The 21,421-nt window shown below is 46.6% G+C and overlaps 1 protein-coding gene across 1 annotated transcript in view; it reads left to right on the plus strand.

Annotated features, from left to right (window-relative positions):
- The window catches only part of dlgap1a (discs, large homolog-associated protein 1a), a gene marked incomplete at its 3' end in the record, with an annotated part of 124,620 nt that extends 106,313 nt beyond the window's left edge, over window positions 1-18,307 (plus strand). Inside the window, exons 9-14 of the mRNA XM_079244090.1 lie at window positions 11,446-11,491; window positions 11,773-12,054; window positions 13,572-13,704; window positions 13,940-14,031; window positions 15,297-15,449; window positions 18,083-18,307. Coding sequence (XP_079100216.1) covers window positions 11,446-11,491; window positions 11,773-12,054; window positions 13,572-13,704; window positions 13,940-14,031; window positions 15,297-15,449; window positions 18,083-18,307 — 931 coding nt within the window. The remainder of the gene's footprint in view (window positions 1-11,445; window positions 11,492-11,772; window positions 12,055-13,571; window positions 13,705-13,939; window positions 14,032-15,296; window positions 15,450-18,082) is intronic.
- Between the last annotated feature and the right edge of the window lie 3,114 nt (window positions 18,308-21,421).

Consider the following 21,421-nt stretch of genomic DNA (forward strand, 5'->3'; position numbering starts at 1 on the left):
CCTGTAGAGTTTCCATCGTAGACCTGCGATACAGTCCTGTAGAGTTTCCATCGTAGACCTGCGAAACAGTCCTGTAGAGTTTCCATCGTAGACCTGCGATACAGTCCTGTAGAGTTTCCATCGTAGACCTGCGATACAGTCCTGTAGAGTTTCCATCGTAGACCTGCGATACAGTCCTGTAGAGTTTCCATCGTAGACCTGCGATACAGTCCTGTAGAGTTTCCATCGTAGACCTGCGATACAGTCCTGTAGAGTTTCCATCGTAGACCTGCGATACAGTCCTGTAGAGTTTCCATCGTAGACCTGCGATACAGTCCTGTAGAGTTTCCATCGTAGACCTCCGATACAGTCCTGTAGAGTTTCCATCGTAGACCTGCGATACAGTCCTGTAGAGTTTCCATCGTAGACCTGCGATACAGTCCTGTAGAGTTTCCATCGTAGACCTGCGATACAGTCCTGTAGAGTTTCCATCGTAGACCTGCGATACAGTCCTGTAGAGTTTCCATCGTAGACCTGCTATCACTGGACGTTACAGGCAGATAGATCTGAATGTCATCTGCAAAACAGTGAAAAGAAACTTTATGCTTTTTAAAATAAAGCCCAAGTGCATCATGTATAGGGAGAAAAGGACAGGCACCAAGATTGATCCCTGGGGAACCCCATAATTGAGGGGAGACACAGCAGAAGAGCACTGGGCTAGACTAACAGAAAGTAAGATTGAAACCATGTTAGTGATGTGTCCTTAACAACATTATGTCTCCAAGTGAGTTAAAAGAATGTTGGGATCTACTGTGTCGAATGCTGCTGTTAAGTCTAAAAGCACAAGAACAGCAGATTTACCGGAATCATCAGCTGAAAGCAAATCATTAAAAATTCTTAGAAGGGCAGTTTCTGGACTTCGCCACGCTACCGGACTGAAATTTTTCTCTAATTTTATTTAAGTCAAGGTAAGACTGAAGTTGGTCATAAACACCCTTCTCTACGACCTTTGACAGAAATGCAGGTCTGAAATTAGATAAAATATTTGGGTCAAGGTTATTCTTTTTTATGAGCGGTTGAACCACAGCATGTTTCAGAGTAGCTTGAAAGCAGCCACGCATCGGAGAAAAACTCACCAGATGAACAATACAAGGCCCAATAGAGCTAAAAACATCCTTGAAGAGACAGGATGGAATATTGTCCTCTGGACATGTAGAAGGTTTTGATGTGTTTAACTATTTTTGTTAAACCAGAAAGAGGCACTGCGTCCTGCGATGGACTGGCGAGCTGTCTAGGGTGTACCCTGCCTTTCGCCCATAGACTGCTGGGATAGGCTCCAGCTTCCTGCCACCCTTCATCGGACTAAGCCGATAGGATAGTGAATGAATGAGAAACTGCATCAAATCAATCAAAGACGGCAAGCTACAGTGGCTGCTGGGTCTTCAGCCACAGATGAAAATAATAATAGAGATTTTCTCTGTGAAAAAAATGTAAGAATTTTTCACAAAGTGCTGGAGAGGGCACAACACTGTATGAGTTCCGTCGATCAATAATACAGTTCAAAGTGTTAAAATGGGCCTGGGGTTTGTGGTTGTTGTTTGCCATCAAGTTTGATAGAAAGTTGCTTTTTGCTGCTTTAACTGCTCTTTGATATTCAGTAAGACTGTTTCTTAATATCTGAAGAGACCTGGTGGTGATATTTCTTCCATTTTCACTCAGCGTGTCTACACGCACGTCTCAGCTGGTGGATGGTCTCAGTTAGCCATGCGTGACAGGCTTAGGGCGTTTTAGCCTGAACAGAGCCTCTGCGTCCAACACCTCGCTGCAGATGTTATTAAAACTACAGAGCAGTCTTTCTGGTAGGGTGTTACGCAGAAAGTCTTAACACAAGACTTCCGATGAGCTAAAGGCTTCAGAAAACTGAAACGCTGTCTGAGAGTTAATTGTGTGTACCTGTCGTGCCACGACGCACGGACTAACCCGGTTCTTGGAGAGCATTACAGAGAATAGTACCGCAAAGTGATCAGAAAAATGTGTTTCAAAAATTTAAATTATTTCGGCATTAGAACCAAAGGATAAGACAAGGTCTAGTGTGTGCCCTTTTTGGTGTGTTGGACCCGATACAAGCTGAGTTAAACTGAAGAAGTCTATCAGGTTTTGAAAGTCTTTGGCCAGAGTCTCACAGCAGACATGAATATTAAGATCTCCAACAATTAAACATTTATCACAACTAACTAAGTTTGTCAAAAAATCTCTGAAATCTTGTATAAAGTCTTTATTAAACTTCGGTGGTCGATACACCAGAGCGCACCTGACCGGACTGTCAGAACTTATTTCAAATTCCTGGAGCTCAAAACTGCAAAAAGAATCTGTCGATAGCTTTTGGCAGATGTAACTGGATTCATAGATTGTTGCTAACCCTCCACCTCTGTCAGTGATAGATTGTTGCTAACCCTCCACCTCTGTCAGTGATAGATTGTTGCTAATCCTCCACCTCTGTCAGTGACCCGAGGCGTGCTTAGAAAAGTGCCCTCGGGAGGTAAAAGTTCTATTTGTAGGGTAAACTCACATGAAGTCCATCTTACTTGCAATAAAAAGATCATTCAAGAGAAATGGTGATCTAGCATCCTCACAGCCCTGTGGAGAGCTGCGGCTCAGCGGCTGGAGGCATCCAAGATCCACCCCATGTGATCTATTCAGGCGTCTGCAACGCAAGGTCTCAAACGGCAGATGCCCTCGGCCAGGGTCCAAACGTCTGGGAAACACAGGCAGGATCCACCATAATCCGGATGTTTTCCGTGACACTGGCTGTCTAGGAGAAGTATGTTGAGGAGTAATTCCAGGAATGGACCTCCAGAAAGCTTTGGATTTCACTCGAAAACATTCACGTTTTCAGCGCTCTTTAGGCCATTGTCTCCGCACGAAAGCAGGTGAGGACGAAGTTTGGATGTACAATCCTTGACGTTATGATTTAGAAGCAGCGCTTGTGATCTATTTAGGGCAAGAAGGGCCAGGCGATTGTATACTAGCAAACCAGAGATATCTTGGCATAAAGCACAAAGTAAGATCAGAGCCAGGACTCTGTCCTCCTGGGCAGAACACAAGCTCCAGCTACAAGCGCCAAACTAGCCAACACTCTGCCGTTCTCCACGGATGCTACTGCACCCGGGGCTTGCACTCCTTCCCAGCCAATGCACCACAGTTTTTCCTCACCCTGCCACTGCTCCACCTGTGGCTGCTGTGGGACTCGTTCCACCTGGTCCTGCTCCATTCGCCAACTCTACTGCCGGGATGTCACAGGACCCCCGTCAGGACCGCTGGCATCCACTTGAGGCTAAACCAAAAGCCCTGGCAAACCAAACTTTGCAGCCATCAAATGGACTAAGGTTGGGGCTCACAAGTGCTGGGGACAACAATTATATTCCACTTGTCCCCCCCCCCCCCCCCCCCCCCCGCTAGAGAACAGATTCTCTATCCTTGATCTCCAAGATTTTCCATCTCTGGCTGCAAATTCCTGTCCGGCAGCTTCTTTCATGAAAACTTGGAAGACTAAGGTAAGTTTCACACCGGCACCAACAGCTGCCAGTCAGCGCCTTCGTTGCACCGACCATCCGCTCCAGGAACATCAACAGCCAGCATGTTCTTCCTCTTCACCAGCGGAGCCATCTCCAGCCACACTGATCATCGGAGACTCCGTGGTGAGAAACATCAGTAGCAAGTACGCTGTGACCTGGTGTTTTCCAAGCGCAAACGTGTCAGACAACATCGCTTTTATTCCTGACCTGCTGGAAGAGTTCGTCCATGTCCAGAATGTGGTCATCCATGCCGGATGCAACAACGTCCCCTACCAAAATCGGAGATCTTAAAGCACGATTTTATTATGCTTTTAAATCTTCTTAAAAACAGTGGCAAAAAAATGTTTTTGTCTCCGGACCGATTGCTCCATTCAGAAGAGGCAGCAGTCACTTTAGCTGCACACTGAGCCTTAATACCTAGCTCCAGTCAGCATTCCCAAAGTTTAGCACTGTGTTTATTGATAATTTTCGTCTGTTCTGGAACCGTCCATCCCTCCTTAGGATGAATGGTCTGCACCCAAACAGGTTGGGCAGTCGGGTTTAAAAGACAACATATTTTACTTCATCCATTGTTCTCAGTCTGCTTGACTGAGTTACGAAAATTAGAACAAGTAGATCCAGACCCACACCACCCCGGATGAATAAGGAATTTCAAGATCTTAAAAGAAGCTGCAGAAGAGCAGCGGTGCTGAGGTCCCTCTGAAGAGAAATCACTTAGATCAAAACACCTGTATGTGATTTACCAATTTTAAGTAAATTGACAGAAAAAGTTGTTTTTATTCAGTTACACGAGTTCCTGAATAAAAACAATATCTTAGAAAAATATAAGTCTGGCTTCACGACGAACCACAGAACCGAGACAGTCTTTTAAACATTGTTAATGATCTCTGATGTAATTTAGACTCAATGAATCGTTCCATCCATGGTTCTCCTGGATCTTAGTGCCGCCTTTGATGCAGTAGATCATTAGATTTTATTAAACAGACTGGAAAGTCTGGTGGGCCTCTCAGATACTGTCCTGAAATGGTTTTACTCCTATTTCACAGGCTGACAGTTTTTATGAAGTATGGATACATGCTCCTCAAGGACCCATGGAATCCAGTGTGGGGTTCCCCAAGGATCTGTTATAGGCCCAATACTTTTTAACCTGTGCATCTTACCTCTTGGGGACATTATCAGGAGACACTGCATTGCTTTCCACGGCTATGCTGATGATGCACAGCTTTACATCGCTGTGTCTCCTAATGAGCCACTTAATACACTTTTAACTGTATTTTAGATATGACATCATGGATGGCAGAGAACTTCTTACAGCTCAACAGGACAACATTAAAAATTTAATTATCGGTCCTGAAGATAGGAGAGATTATTTCACATAAACCTTATAACTGTGTGAGAAATCTGGGTGTTTTATTTGACTCTGAGCCTAATTTTATTCCACACATCAGAAACATCACAAAAACATGATTTTCTCATCTAAAAATATCACCAGAGTCGCCTGTTTTTCTCTCCTGCCAGCACAAAGATGCTGATACTTTGTTTTCTAATAGAACAGATTACTGTAACTCCCTGCTCTCTGGTTTTCCTAAAAAGTCCATTTCCAGCCTACAATTACTCCAGAACTCAGCGGTACGAGTCCTGACGAGGACTCAAGGGCGGGAACACATTACACCAGTTTCAAAATGGCTGCACTGGCTCCCCGTGCGTGTCAGGATTGAGTAATTTTTAAATGCCCAAATGGTCTTGGGCCTTCTTATTTATCTGACATCTTTTTAAGATATGTGACCTGGCGGACCCCGAGGTCTTCTGGTACCGGCCTTTTACATGTTCCTACAGAAAGAACCAAAACTTACAGCGAGGCCTCGTTCCATCATCATGGTCCTGAGTGAGAAAAAGCCTGCAGGAGAACTTCAGGCCTGCAGAAACTGTTGATGTTTTTAAAAAGATCTTTTTAGTTTAGCTTTTAGATGATCTTATCCGGTTTTTAGTCTTTGTAAGGATTATTTATCTATTGTTGTTCTATTGTTATCACTTGTTTGTTTTTAACGTATTTTATCACTTTATTATTTATTTTATTCTTACGTTTACTTTTATTTATTTATTTAGTTATTATTTTGCATAGCACCCATTTGGCAGTGGTGTTGATCTGGGCCGACCCTGAGTTGTGGTTGTTCCAGTGGTGACGTGCTCTGTGGTAATGGCTGGGCTGGTCCCTGGTGTGAAAGGACCCCAGGATATCGTTTCCTCACAGTTTGCCTAGCCAGATGTTTATTCTTTTATCCATCCATCCATCCATCCATCTTCTGCCGCTTATCCGGGGTCGGGTCGCGGGGGCAGCAGCCTAAGCAGGGAAGCCCAGACTTCCCTCTCCCCAGCCACATTTGCCAACTCTGCGGGGGGGATCCCGAGGCGTTCCCAGGCCAGCCGAGAGATGTAATCCCTCCAGCGTGTCCTGGGTCTTCCCCGGGGTCTCCTCCCAGAGGGACGTGTCTGGAACACCTCACCAGGGAGGTCCAGGAGGCATCCTGACCAGATGCCCGAGCCACCTCAACTGGTTCCTCTCGATACGAAGGAGCAGTGGCTCTACTCTGATCTCCTCCCGGATGACCGAGCTCCTCACCCTATCTCTAAGGGAGAGCCCGGCCACCCTGCAGAGGAAACTCATTTCAGCCGCCTGTATACGAGATCTCGTTCTTTCGGTCACGACCCACAGCTCATGACCATAGGTGAGGGTAGGAACGTAGATCGACTGATAAATGGAGAGCTTCGCCTTCTGGCTCAGCTCCTTCTTCACCACGACAGACCGGCGCAGAGCCCGCATTACTGCAGACGCCGCACCGATCCGTCTGTCGATCTCACGCTCCATCCTTCCCTCACTCGTGAACAAGACCCCGAGATATTTAAACTCCTCCACTTGAGGCAGGACCTGACTCCCAACCCGGAGAGGGCAATCCACCCTATTCCGGCTGAGGACCATGGTCTCAGATTTGGAGGTGCTGATTCTCATCCCAGCCGCTTCACACTCGGCCGCGAATCGCTCAAGCGAGAGCTGGAGATCACGACCAGATGAAGCCAACAGGACCACGTCATCCGCAAAAAGCAGGGACCCAATCCTGAGGCCACCAAGTCGGATCCCCTCAACCCCTCGGCTGCGCCTAGAAATTCTGTCCATATAAGTTATGAACAGAATCGGTGATAAAGGGCAGCCTTGGCGGAGTCCAACCCTCACCGGAAACAAATCCGACTTACTACCGGCAATGCGGACCAAGCTCTGACACCTGTCGTACAGGGACCGGACAGCTCGTACAAGGGGGTCCGGTACCCCATACTCCCGGAGTACCCCCCACAGGAGCCCCTGGGGGACACGGTCGAATGCCTTCTCCGGGTCCACAAAGCACATGTAGACTGGTTGGGCAAACTCCCATGCCCCCCCCAGGACCCCAGAGAGGGTATAGAGCTGGTCCACTGTTCCGCGACCAGGACGAAAACCACACTGCTCCTCCTCAATCTGGGATTCGACTATCCGGCGGACCCTCCTCTCCAGGACCCCTGAATAGACCTTACCAGGGAGGCTGAGGAGTGTGATTCCCCTGTAACTGGAACACACCCTCCGGTCCCCCTTCTTAAAAAGGGGGACCACCACCCCAGTCTGCCAATCCAGCGGTACTGCCCCCGATGTCCACGCGATGCTGCAGAGGCGTGTCAGCCAGGACAGCCCCACAGCATCCAGAGCCTTAAGGAACTCCGGGCGGATCTCGTCCACCCCCGGGGCCTTGCCACCAAGGAGCTTTTTAACCACCTCAGCGACTTCAGCCCCAGAGATAGGAGAGTCCACCCCTGAGTCCACCAGCTCTGCTCCCTCATGGGAAGACGTGTTGGTAGGATTGAGGAGGTCTTCGAAGTATTCCCTCCACCGACCCACAACGTCCCGAGTTGAGGTCAGCAGCACCCCATCTCCACTGTACACAGTGTTGATGGAGCACTGCTTCCCCCCCCTGAGCCGCCGGATGGTGGACCAGAATCTCCTCGAAGCCGTCCGGAAGTCTTTCTCCATGGCCTCGCCGAACTCCTCCCATGCCCGAGTTTTTGCCTCGGCAACGGCCGAAGCCGCATGCCGCTTAGCCCGCCGGTACCCATCAGCTGCCTCCAGAGTCCCACAGGCCAAGAAGGCCCGATAGGACTCCTTCTTCAGCTTGACGGCATCCCTCACTGCTGGTGTCCACCAACGAGTCCTGGGATTACCGCCACGACAGGCACCAACGACCTTACAGCCACAGCTCCGGCTGGCCGCCTCAGCAATAGAGGCATGGAACACAGCCCATTCGGACTCAATGTCCCCCGCCTCACTCGGGACATGGTTGAAGCTCTGCTGAAGGTGGGAGTTGAAGCTCGCTCTGACAGGGCACTCAGCCAGACGTTCCCAGCAGACCCTCACAACACGTTTGGGCCTGCCAGCTCTGACCAGCTTCCTCCCCCACCATCTGAGCCAACTCACCACCAGGTGGTGATCAGTTGAAGCTCCGCCCCCCTCTTCACCCGAGTGTCCAAGGCATGTGGCCGCAGGTCCGATGATACGACTACAAAGTCGATCATTGAACTGCGGACCTGGGAGTCCTGATGCCAGGTGTACATATGGACACTCTTATGCTGGAACATGGTGTTCGTTATGGACAATCCATGACGAGCACAGAAGTCCAATAACAAAACACCACTTTGGGTTCAGAGGGGGGGGACCATGCCTCCCAATCACTCCCCTCCAGGTCTCACTGTCATTGCCCACGTGAGCATTGAAGTCCCCCAGCAGAACAATGGAGTCCCCAGAAGGAGCACCCTCCAGCACTCCCTCCAAGGACCCCAGAAAGGGTGGGTACTCTGAACTGCTGTTCGGTGCATAAGCACAGACAACAGTCAGGACCCGTCCCCCCACCCGGAGGCGGAGGGAAACTACCCTTTCATCCACCGGGGTCAACCCCAACGTGCAGGCACCAAGCTGGGGGCTGATGAGAATGCCCACACCTCCTCAGCGCCTCTCACCATGAGCAACTCCAGAGTGGAAGAAGGTCCAGCCCCTCTCGAGGGTACTGGTTCCAGAGCCCAAGCCATGCGTCGAGGTGAGTCCAACTATATCTAGTCGGAACCGCTCAACCTTGCGCACAAGCTCAGGCTCCTTCCCCACCAGAGAGGTGACGTTCCACGTCCCTAGAGCCAGCTTCTGCAGCCGGGGATCGGACCGCCAGGGTCCCCGCCTCTTGCTGCCGCCCAGCTCACATTGCACCCGACCCCTACGGCTCCTCCCGCACATGGTGAGCCCACGGGAGGTGGGGCCCATGTAACCCTTTCGGGCTGAGCCCGACTGGGCCCCATGGGCGAAGGCCCGGCCACCAGACGCTCGCTCTCGTACCTCACCTCCAGGCCTGGCTCCAGAGGGGGGTCCCGGTAACCCGCGTCCGGGCAAGGGAACATTCATGCCCAGGTTCATCATCATCATAGGGGTCTATAAGCCGTGCTTGGTCTAGTCCCTCCCCTAGACACCTGTTTGCCATGGGTGACCCTACCAGGGGCATAAAGCCCCCGACAACATAGCTGCTAGGATCTTCGGGACGCACAAACCCCTCAACCATGATAAGGTCACGGCTCAGGGAGAGGTATTCTTTTATTATTATAATGATAATAATAATAATATTCTTTTATTATTATTATTATTATCATTATAATTATTATTAGTAGTAGTAGTAGTAGTAGTAGTAGTAGTAGTATTAATGGTTAGAGACTGAGGATTACTTTAGAGTTTAGCCATCCAACATGGGATTGGGGATGTGTTCAGTATCTGTGTGTGTAAATGATTATGTGTCTAATTGTTTTACTTGTTGTTTTAATGTAGGTAAACCACTTTGCATTGTTTTATGTATTGGATTGATTTTAAGGTTCTTTTAGTGGTTTATAAATGTCTTAATGGTCTTGGGCCTTCTTATTTATCTGATCTGTTTTTAAGGTATGAACCCTCGCGGACCCTGAGGTCCTCAGGTACCGGCCTTTTAGTTCTTCCTAAAGTTCGTACCAAAACATATGGCGAGGCCACATTTCAGTATTACGGGCCTCGCCTATGGAACAGCCTGCCTGAGGGCCTCAGGGCTGCAGAGACTGTTGATGTTTTTAAAAAAAAGCTCAAGACCTACCTTTTTAGTTTAGCTTATAACTAAGTTTTAACATTCTTAAATTAACCCATATTTATCTTTCTTTTTAGTTAATTTTATTTATTTATTTATATATTTTATATATTGATTTACATAGTATAGATTTTATTATTTTATTTTAATGGATTTTATTTTTGTTTAGTTATCACTCCAGCTCTCTCCTCATCGGGGTCCTCTTCGCCGAGGGCTGCCCCTGCTCTGACTGCATGGGTGTTGCTGTGGGGGCTGTCCCTGTCTGGTGGGTCGGGATCCAGCGCTGCAGCTTTACGGTTGTGGCGTGGGTCCTGTCTGCCCGGACCCGGGTGGCCCCCATGGTGATGGCCTGGGTGGTCTTGGTTGGGGGTAGCCCTTTGTGTAGAGGCTCCCTGAGAATATCGTTTCCTTATCTGGTGCACATCTGGTGCAAATGCACCTGGCCATTCATTCATATTCTTTTAACTGTTACAGGGCAAATAGGGCATGGGTGAGGGTGGTTGTGGGTGGGTGAAAGGGGATGTGTATGTGTGTTAGTGTTTTATCTATTTTGATGTAAATTGTTTTATAATGTAAAGCACTTTGTATTGTTTTTAAGCTCGAAAAGTGCTATACAAATAAAGTTTGATTTGATTTGATTTATGTATGAAAGGTGTTATACAAATACATTTAAATTTGATTTGATCCTGGAAATAAACAGTTTTCTTCTGTTTTTCTGGGAGAGGTTTATTTTACCTGGTATGACTTCAAACTCAGCCTGATATCAGCTGTCGTTGCTACGCAACAAACAGAACATCCTAACACAACCACAGTGGTTTTGGGAGATTCTCTCTGCAACAAAAGAAAATGAGTTTATATTGTGTGAGAGGAGCAGGTGGGTGATGAACAGGAAGGAAACTTGACTGAACATACAAGGAGAAAACTCTAGAAATCTAAACACGGAACAAGACACCTTGAACCAAAGTTGGAACGAAACATGAGCCCATCTGGAACCCATCGACCATGACAGCATGTGTTCATTCATGGTCTGCCTGAATATGTAGAGGTTTTATTTTAACACATAATTTACTCTTAAATGGGGGATGGTTCACAGACCTATTAACTGAACTCACGCACACACACACACACACACACACACACACACACACACACACACACACACACACACACACACACACACACACACTGTTACACACTCTTCTATCTTTCACCGCCTTCTCCGGACCTTGCCCCTCCACTCATGGACGGCGAGTTGGATGGACTTGGCTCGGCTGTGACCACACTAGGCTGTCTGGGAGACCCCCCCCCCCCCCCCCCCCCCCGCCCCCCTCCATGTAATCTTTTCCTCATTCTACTTTAAAAGGTGCCTGCTGTCTCAGTCTGCCTGATCCTACTTATGTCCCATGGATGTTGTTGTCTGAATCCTGGACTGGTTGTACTGGAAGTAAATATTTTGTGCCGGAAAACTGGCTCAATGACAAATTAAAGCTGATTCTATTTTAGTGGCGTGTTTGATCGCCAGACAAAGAAGTCCTGATTCAGAAGTGAGTTTGATGTTATAGACAGTTCACTGATGATGTTTTCATTTAGCTGCACTTTATTCCTCTTCATTGCTGCTGTCATAAGAATACAAACAGCAGTCTTAAATCACAATGTTGTTGCTTGGATGCAAAGATGATAAAGTCTGATCTAAAGTATTGACTGTGTCTCCGTGTGATGGTCAGGTATCGACGATTCCAGCGCTCCAACAGCGTGACGGCAGCCGTTCAGGTGAGCTTCTGCAAACTGCTTTTACCTTTTCTGAAGAGTGAGCTGCTCTATGTGTACTGTGTCTGAAGGACAAGGATACCTGACAAAGATCTCTGATGTTAGTATTTCTATGGTGGATTCAGGGATCAGCGAAGCTAAGCTAGCTTCTAACGTTCAGTCCGCTGGATGTCAAATGAGGCGGGTCTTTGAAATGCATAGATAAATAAGAAACGCCTGGTAAAGTTAAGGGGGAAAAGCATTTCTTCTTTTAGTAAATAATTGTTCTTCTTTCCTCCATCCAGGCAGATCTAGACCTCCCAGATCTTCTTGACACGCCTCTAGAGTCAACAAACCCTCGCATTGAAGTCCTGTCACCTGTTTCCATCGCTCGCCAATATTCCCGTGATGCCGCCACCTCCACCGTCAGCATTCAGGGCTCAGGGAACCACTATCACGCCTGTGCCTCTGATGACTACGAGGATGTTGGCTTTGACCCATCCATCCTTCCCCCTCCGGACCCCTGGATAGACAATATTTCTGATGACCCACTCGATGCCAACTTCAACAGCTCTGCTATTCTAGAGGTGTGTCTCTGCTGAGTCAGTTTACAACATGTCATCTCAGCAACCTGAACTATTTTTGCTAATCAGATAGCTTAAATTGACAGTAATGACCAAAAACACAATGACAATCCCACAAAACAAAATGCCAATTCCTAAAAGAGCTTAGTCTCTGTGTCAAATGAAATACAATAATTTCCAAATCTCATCAAGCCACATTTTATTCCCACAAGATAAACATCATATCAGCTGATAAAATTGAGACAAAGATCAAATTTTACTGTTTTGTGGAAAACGTTGTTCCAGGATGATGTTTAGCATCGATAGCTTTTCCACCTCTTTAACAACTGTTTTACTAACGAGGACCAGTGAGCATGAAGCGATTTTAATCAGAAATGAAGTGGAGAGAGGATGTCTGGGCTGGTGAAGTGATGAGACCCAGGATGGGGATGTTGTCTCTTTCACTTCATCTGCAAACAACTGGGAAGCGAGGAGAGCAGCTGCTGGAGTTTTAGGAGAGGAATGTTGTCCGTTCTGGTCTGATGAAAGATTCCAGCTGCTCTTCTGGACCTTGTTGCTGGATTTCTGCTTTCATGATGTTTGTACTGGTGGAAGGTCTGGACTGCAGCAGACCAGTTCAGCAGTGGGACTCTTCTCCTGTGGAGCCAAGATGTTGTTTATGTTTTGCTGGGCATAAAATTTGGCTTGATGAGATTTGGAAATCATTATTTACATTTTCATTTGGGATTGGGGTTGTAATTATCAAGTCTTTACTGGAAGGGGCTTAACATGCATTAGCAAATCCCAGATCTGTTTTTCAACTAAAGAGTGAGTCTCTGAAAGAGTTTCAAAACATTATCTTTATTTTTTAAATGGACATTAGCTTCAAGTAGAAGCTGCGTAAGCCCCCCCCCCCATCCAGAAACACTCTCTAGGAGCTGCGTAAGCCCCCCCCCATCCAGAAACACTCTAGAGGCCTGGTCCTGTAGAGAAGCTTCCAGCTGCAGGCAGAGCAGGTGGTGAGGACTTCTGCTGCAGGACCAGACTGAAGTCAACGCTGGTTGATCTGTCAGATATTAAAGTTTATCACGATGAAAATACTTAAAAAAATGAAAAGTACCTCGAACATGTTGGAGGCTCTTATTAGAGAACAGCTGGAGCTGTTAGATAAACTATTTAAAATGACACTAAAGTTAGCCAGTTCTGTTTTTTTGTTTTTTTTTACTGTTTTAAATGAAATGTATTTTTCCAGACATTTCTAGAGCTTGAGTTTAAAGTTGAATTAATGAAATAAGAAAAAACTAATAGTAAAAGGCAGGAAGAAGTTTGGTGCAAATTTGCAATAAAAAGCATCACACGGTTTAACACGTCCTCTTGGTCAGACACAAGATTCTTTCTGAACGAGGTAGATTGGATCAGGTGAGTCCGTTTTTTCTAATCGGGCTTTAATCAGATGTGCAAACACAGCTAGTGCAAAACAAACCAGGAGTAATAAAATACAAAAGTCCTCCCTGATGGTGGGAATGTTATTGTGATAGCAGGTGGTGAAGAGATCAGTCTGTCAGAGAGATGGACGCTGGTTCCTGAAGCTTCTGCAGGCCGAGACTGACCGTATGGAGGGCTGGTGTCGGCAGATGGAGCTGGACCAGCAGGAGAACGACCTGCCCGATGAAAGTAGGTGTTTTTCTGACCATGTGCTCGTTGTGTCACATTTCAGTGTGTAAAAAAACAGGAAAAAATCAGATGCAGGAAAGCAAGTGAAGCAGGTAAAACCTGAGCCGGGTCCTACTGGAACCAGACGGTTCCTGTGTGATGTTGATGAGCATAAGCTCTATGTTCATGTAGATGAAGATGTTGAACAGAACGGATGGATTTCTGAAAGCTGTCCTCTACCTGTCTGTTCCATCAGTCCTGGGAAAGATGAGGAGTGCTGTAGGAAGTGCACAACTCCTGATGTCGCAGAAGTTTCAGCAGTTCAGAGAGCTGTGTGAGGAAAACCTGGTGAGTCCAACATGAACCACACTGAGCAACACTCAGAGAAACGGGGGGGTTAAAAGTCCAATTTTTAAAAAGCTGAACTTTTTAACATTATTTTTCCCACCATGTGATGGGGCAAAATAATTTTCGTATAGTCTTCTGCTTCCAGGTGTCCATCAGGGCCAGGAGACAAGCATCAGACTGTGCTTGTGAGCAAAGTCAGAAAGAGTAGTATTACATGGCAGGTTTGACTTTACACCTGCATAAGAATGGATACACGTGTCTCCTTGTTATTTACTCCCAGCGTTTGCCTTCTGGGGAGGAGCCATCTTGTTTCAAGTTATATGCCTTCATCCATCCGATTAAAGGAGGAAAAGTCTCAAACCTGCAGGAAGTTTGAGACATCTCCACTGCATTGATGGAGCTTCCCAGATGTGGAAGCTGCCCACGCCATCGGCACTAATGCAACCCCATCCCATCAGAGATGCAGGCTGATAACAAGCTGGATGCTCCCTCTCCTCTTTAGTCTGCAGGACACGCCGTCCATGCTGTCCACAAACTATTCCACATCTTCATCCAGGTTTCCACTCAGAACATTTTAAATGAGCTTTGGTCCAGAGAAGACGGCGTGTTTCTGGATCCTCTTCACATATGATGGAGCTTTAACCTGCATGAACTGGGTTCACACTGGTTTCTGGAAGCTTCCTGAGTCCATGCACTGGTTTCCAGTAGAGAGTTGTGTCTGCTGTTAATATAGTACTACCTGAGTATCATGATGACCAGCAACTAGCTTGTATTTCAGCTTTGTCCTGTTAACACAGAGATTCCTGCTAATTGTCTGCATCTCGTGATGGAGATGATGGGACCTTAAAAGTCTTCAAAAATGTATTTGTCCTGAGCTTTATCATTAGTTAAATGATAAGCAGCTGCAAACAGAAGATAAAATACTTCCTGCTTTCATTCATTATGTCATTTTCAATACTGCTTAGTCTCCATGAGGGTTGCAGGGAAGCTGGAGTCTTTCCCAGCAACCGTCAGGCGAGAGGCGGGCACACCTGGACTCCAGTCATCACAGGGCAACTGGGCCTGCAGTGATGGGAAACATATTTGTGTTTTTTAACCTTCAACTTAAACAACCCACATAAATCACAGACCTGTGAATGAGTGAAATCTGAAACTACATAAAATCCAGACTGGACTTGTTGATGAAACTAGTTGTTTTTTTTCTTCGGTGAGGCTGAAACTGACTTCATCTTCATCCTCTACTCTTTGTCCTTGTGCTGGAGCAGAACCCCAACACACACCCTCGGCCCGTGGCCTCAGACCTGGCTGGCTTCTGGGACATGCTGCAGCTGTCCATTGAGAATATCAGCCTGAAGTTTGATGAGCTTCACCAGCTCAGAGCCAACAACTGGAGGCCTCTGGATCCCCCTGAAAGAAAGGTATACACACACACACACACACAGAGAAAAAGGAAAAAACAAAGATGGGACCATTTTAACCCTTAAAACTCCACCAGATCTCTGATGGATATCTGACCTTTAGATGATTTATGGAAGTTTTCAGTTTATTTCTATCCGTCCAGGAGGTCTACAATCCAGATGTAGTGTTTATTCAGAGACTCTAGATGGTAAATCCACCATTATTTATCACATCTTCATCACCATCACTACCATGTTGCTAAGAGACCTCTATTTTCACCTGGACATGATGATGAAGACACTTCCTGTCAGACTTTCCACCAATCAGAGAGCTTAAACTGACGGTAACGTCCAATCAGGAGCAGCCAAAGGAGAGCAGAACACCTAACACAAAGGAATGGATTATTAGCAATCTACTGCCGAGATGGATGTCGAGCTAGTCTGCTGGTTAAGTCAGGCCTTGTCCACACGTAGCAGGTGTCTGACAAAACCAAGATATTTCTCCCATTGGGCCTGTCGTCCACAGAGACACTGGAGAGTGTTTAGGTAGTCATGGCAAGCTGTCCACACGGAATCTCACTAAACTCAGTTATTTTGTCGTCCAAACAAAAACGCAGATTTACACATGAAAAGCGATTGTTTTAGAAACCTCTGACCAAAGTGACGGTGTGTGAACACTCCGCCCTCACGTCTGCATGTGGACATTTATAACCAGGTTTTAGGTGTTGAAACGTCTCCGTCTGCGACAGAAACACCATGACGCCACATGTTGACCTTTGTTTCCAACAGCATGGACGTCATCAGAACTGTGTTGGTGTTATCCGTTGTCCAGGAGCTGTGTGTGTGTTTTCACACTGCCGTCCGTACCTCTCCACGTAGACAGCTAAAGGCGAAGGACGAGATAAGGGACAGTTATTTTCCACCACCTAACCAGATCACGTGGGAGCCGTGTTTGGTGGAAGTGACGTCGTGAGACTGCAGGTTATTCTGATTGGACAGGATTAGCGGCGCTACTGCTGCCGAGAGGACTGACATGCTAAAGAACGTGTAAACAACGCCGTTACGCAGATAGGTGTGGATGGATGTGTTCTTTCTGCTGGCCGGAGGGGGAAGATATTCGGTTTTACAGAAACCCGGCTTTGTGTGGACACGGCCTGAGACGTGCTGCAGCAGGCAAACTGCCCACCCTGGTCTAAGAGGACCTTCCATCCAGTCATGTGGCACAAGACAATCTTATTTGAAATATTGCAGTATTATACTGCTGCATGGCGTGTGTGGTGATACACTCCCAGGGAAGACCACCAGTATGTGTAAATCCCACTTTCTTTCAGCTCTGATTGCATCGCTTCCTCATCTGCTGTCATTCTTGTCTTTTTCTGTCTTTCTCTGTGTTGACAGTGAAGGCGCTTGCAAACAGACACACATCAATCTGCATAACAGCAATGCCACCAGGGCCTTGACCCGTCTGGGCCTCCATGGATCCATCATGTCTGTCTTTCCATCCACCCGTCCATGCTTCCTCCAGCTTCTCCTTCCTGTCGCTGCCTGCAGCCATATCTCCATGTGTGGCTTCATGTTTTGTGTCCCTCAGACAGATGAGTGTGTGGCTAGTATTATTGTGCAGTTCATATATTTTTGTTGACACAAAGATCACAGAAGAAAGAATTATGGAGTAGAACAAACACTTCATCTCTGAAACCCAGAGCAGTTGGAGGTGGACTAAACCACAGCTTCCACAAAAAGACAGATACATTATAGTGTCAACGTGTATTTATCAGTATAGCAAGTCTGGTGAGCCAAAGCAGAAACCTTTTCTACACTGCAGCTGAAAGTCAGCACACATGAGAAATCCCAATCAGGCAGTTTGGATGCATGTCTTCCCTCATACAGTCAGAAATAAGGTGATGTCAAAGCTGAACTGCAGATATCAAACACATTCAAACAAGATAAAAAGAAAAAAAAAGTTAGGGATGAGAAATGATGTTTAATGTCATGGTTTAATGTAATGGTTAAAAAATCACATGGTTTCAGCTGATGTCTTTAAGCAGCACCTGGTGGTAATGTGTCATTTCCACCACAAGATGGCGCCGGTTTACCAGGAAATATTAATGTTATTTCCACCACAAGATGGCGCCGGTTTACCAGGAAATATTAATGTTATTTCCACCACAAGATGGCGCCGGTTTACCAGGAAATATTAATGTTATTTCCACCACAAGATGGCGCCGGTTTACCAGGAATATTAATGTTATTTCCACCACAAGATGGCGCCGGTTTACCAGGAAATATAACAGGAAGGTCCCACAGCTGCTTTGTTCTGCTTCGAAGTGTGTTGCTGTATGATTTGATGGAAATACAAAGATACACAACCAAAGACAAGAACCGGTGAAGTTCTGGCCATCTGATGACATCAGCATCTCCTGGTCGGGAGATAATTAAGTCATGAAAACATGTTAGTTATCCCATGTGTGGCGAGTGATAAAAGCTCTGACCACAAGATAATAGTTTCCATGCAGCCTTAAATTAAACTAAAAACTGGACTGAATCAGGGCAAAACACACACACACACATACACACACGTGCATATACAAATACATGTCTTTTTCCTGAACCCTTCCCCCTAATCCTTCCCCACCCCCATTTTCTTATACCAGGAGAGGCGGCTTCCACCTCCAGTGCCAAAGAAGCCCCAGAAAGTTTCCCCCCATCACCCGCCTCTGGCCAGAGACCGTTCGCTGGAGAGCTCAGAGAAGCAGCGGCAAGAAGCCAGAAAGCGCTTGATGGCGGCCAAGAGAGCAGCGTCTGTCCGACAAAACTCAGCCACGGAGAGCGCCGACAGCATCGAGATCTACATCCCCGAGGCTCAGACCAGGTTATGAGGACTCTGATGGGACCACACATCTGCACACACCTGTACACGTGATTGTCCACACTGATGTATGAAGATATTTCGGTTTTTAGTTTTCAGCACTTCAGCTGGTAGACAGGAATAAAGCTTTGGAGGCAAATCGTTCGCTTCAATTCAGCATTATTTATACATCTACAACTTACACAACAAACATAGAGCAGTTCGTTGTAGTCCAGGTAAAATCCATTGCAATGAATCCATTCTCTGATCTACGTGTCATTTCATTGTAAATGGTTTTTAAACCAGTGGCTGTCGGGGATTATTTTTCAGTTAGAAAATCAAATGGCAAAATTAACCCAATCTCCCAAAATAAAGAATCTTTTAAACATTTTACTGGATCCAGGAGGTGATGTGGACCACTCCAAATCAGATCACTCACTACTGATCCCATTTCTGAGACTCCCTGAAAATTAAATCAGAATCTGTCTATAACTTTGAGTTATGTTGTCAACAGACTGACATAAAGCAAAGGCACCGGAAATATGGTCTCCACCTTGCTGAGAACTGTGATCCATAAAAAAAGGATGAAGCTCGGGAAAGCAATGGAACCAGAACCAGACAGAATAGCAATCATCCTGGCTCAAATGAAAGAGGAAAACAGAACTATACTGGGTCCCAGTGGGGATCTGGGAATTCAGTCACACACAAAGAAGTCATCTAAAAACTAGTTTTATTGTAAACGAGGATCTAGGAGATGAGTGCAGAGTGCCAGTGGTCTGATCCTGGTTACAGAAGAGAGCGAGTCCAGATTCCAGTGACAAGGTCAGAAGGCAGGCAAGAGGTCAGAACACTGACAGACAGGTGAGGAACTGATGACATGTGACGCCTGAAAGGCAAAGTGAGGCTCCGTATTCAGATAGTTGAAAGGCAAGAGGAGTCTGTAATGTGCAACACAAGAAGAGTGAGCCAATAGGAAGGTAGGCTACTTTTCATGATGAAGAGTACGCTACACTTCAACAAGGCACAGAGCTGCTGATGTTCTGGCCGAAGGGGAGACACTGGGGAGTGTTTAGGTAGTCATGGCAAGCTGTCCACACGGAATCTCACTAAACTCAGTTATTTTGTCGTCCAAACAAAAACGCAGATTTACACATGAAAAGCGATTGTTTTAGAAACCTCTGACCAAAGTGTGTGAACACTCCGCCCTCACGTCTGCATGTGGACATTTATAACCAGGTTTTAGGTGTTGAAACGTCTCCGTCTGCGACAGAAACACCATGATATGGGCAAAACCATGTGGACTGAGTCAGACTGATGAGCACCAATAATACAGATCAGGGACCATGGCAGGGGCAGCCCCAGGTGGGCTGAGGTCCACGGATGAAAACCAACAGGACAGGGAAGTAAACGCAACAAGACAACAATAAATGACAACAATAATTCCAGACAATTCTACACGGAGAATAAAGAGAACAGAGAGGAGCTCAGTGCATCATGGGACATCCACCATCCGCCTCGGCCATCAGCACCAGGACTAAAGGGATGGATAAAGGTCCAGGGCAACCGTAACTATAAGATTCATCAGGAAGTAAAGTTTAATGTGTAAGGAAGCGTGTCAGATCTGGGGCCTCAAGCTGTCGCACAAAACCCGGCGTACGCCAATTATAGTCCACTTCTGGGGTTTCTAAAAGCAGGACTTGGCGGTGAAACGTCCCGACCTCCACGCCAACTCTGACAACATCTGGAGAAACGGGAAACGGCGACACCAAAGGCAGAAAATAAAACCAAAGAAATGATGTGAAATTTGAAACATTTGTTCAAAATCAAATATAAACCTTTATGCAGAATGTTGTACATCAACAGCATCTGCCAAAAAACAAACAAAAAAACGCACATTTGATGTTGTTCCTCCACCACGTCAACCACTAAAACCTGTTCTGAAACCAAGCAGTTCTACATGTTAGAAAAGCCACATCACACAGTTAATAAGTCGTACAGAAGCTGCCGTACTAATAAAGCTCTACATGAAGACCTGCAGGTAAAAGGAGGTGGTCGCCATGACAACAGCCCATCATCAGGCTGCTCAGGTGTTTCCTCCACCTGCAGATACAGAACATGAAGTGATGGTTGGAGATAAAATGCTCCCCAATGTGGCTTATCTGTCCCTGCTGGTGGACATGGAACATGGAGACTCTGGACTCCAGTCCGGCACCTTCCAAAGGGAAGGGACTGACAGGTCGGGTCCGCTCCTTTTCCCAACCCAGAGCAGAGGAACAGAACGATGTTCTCCACAGCCAGACGTGGTGTAGCGGCCATCGGGCAGATGGAGGCAGGTGGAGGTGCCTCCATGCCCAGGAGGAAACCTGTTGTACAGCTGCAGATGTCTGCAGATAGTGGAGACGCTACATAACATGCTACTAAATGACGTCAGCGCTTCACCTGCGTTCACCTGATCAATCATCCAATCTGAATGATTGTGTTGTCAATCATCCTCTCATGTTGGAACCAAACGCTGCTGCTTTACGTCTAGAAGTGATGCAACACATCAGAGGTGGAGAATTCTCATTTATTCACAAGTTTATCTTTAGTGTGGTTTCTGTCAGGGTGGTGTTTATTCCTCTCCATCTCCTGCACCTCCTCCTTCATGGTGATTATTGGTTCCTCTGCGAGGACACCGCAGCTAGGACACAAGGTGGAACCACTGCCCCCCCTCTCTGCAGCGCTGCAACCCAGCTGGGACACACAGGAACACCAGTATGTTCCCAGTAAATAAACTGGAGTCAGAGACGTCTCATTTATGTCCGTTCATTTTATAATCTGAAACAAAGGAATGAAACACTTCCAGCATCATCTGGAGCATTTTGTTCCAGCGTATCTCTGGACTCCTTCATTTTCCCGCCAGCTTCTAATCTGTGGGAGTGGGCAGCGCCCCCCCTTCCTCCTCCTGTGGACCAAGATGCACTTTCTCCCTACATTTTACTGTCTGACCACTTTATTTGTCCTTTCTGGATAAGTCCGGTGGTCTGATGAGACGCTGACAGCATCTGTCCCCTGCTGACCTCCTCTGTCTTTCTGCTGGTGGTGATGTCCATCCCGTCTCCACCAGATAAAATACTTTTACATTTTACAACTTTATCTACAGTGG

This window comes from Telmatherina bonti, assembly GCF_933228915.1.
Source record: "Telmatherina bonti genome assembly, chromosome: 7".
NCBI lineage: Eukaryota > Metazoa > Chordata > Actinopteri > Atheriniformes > Telmatherinidae > Telmatherina > Telmatherina bonti.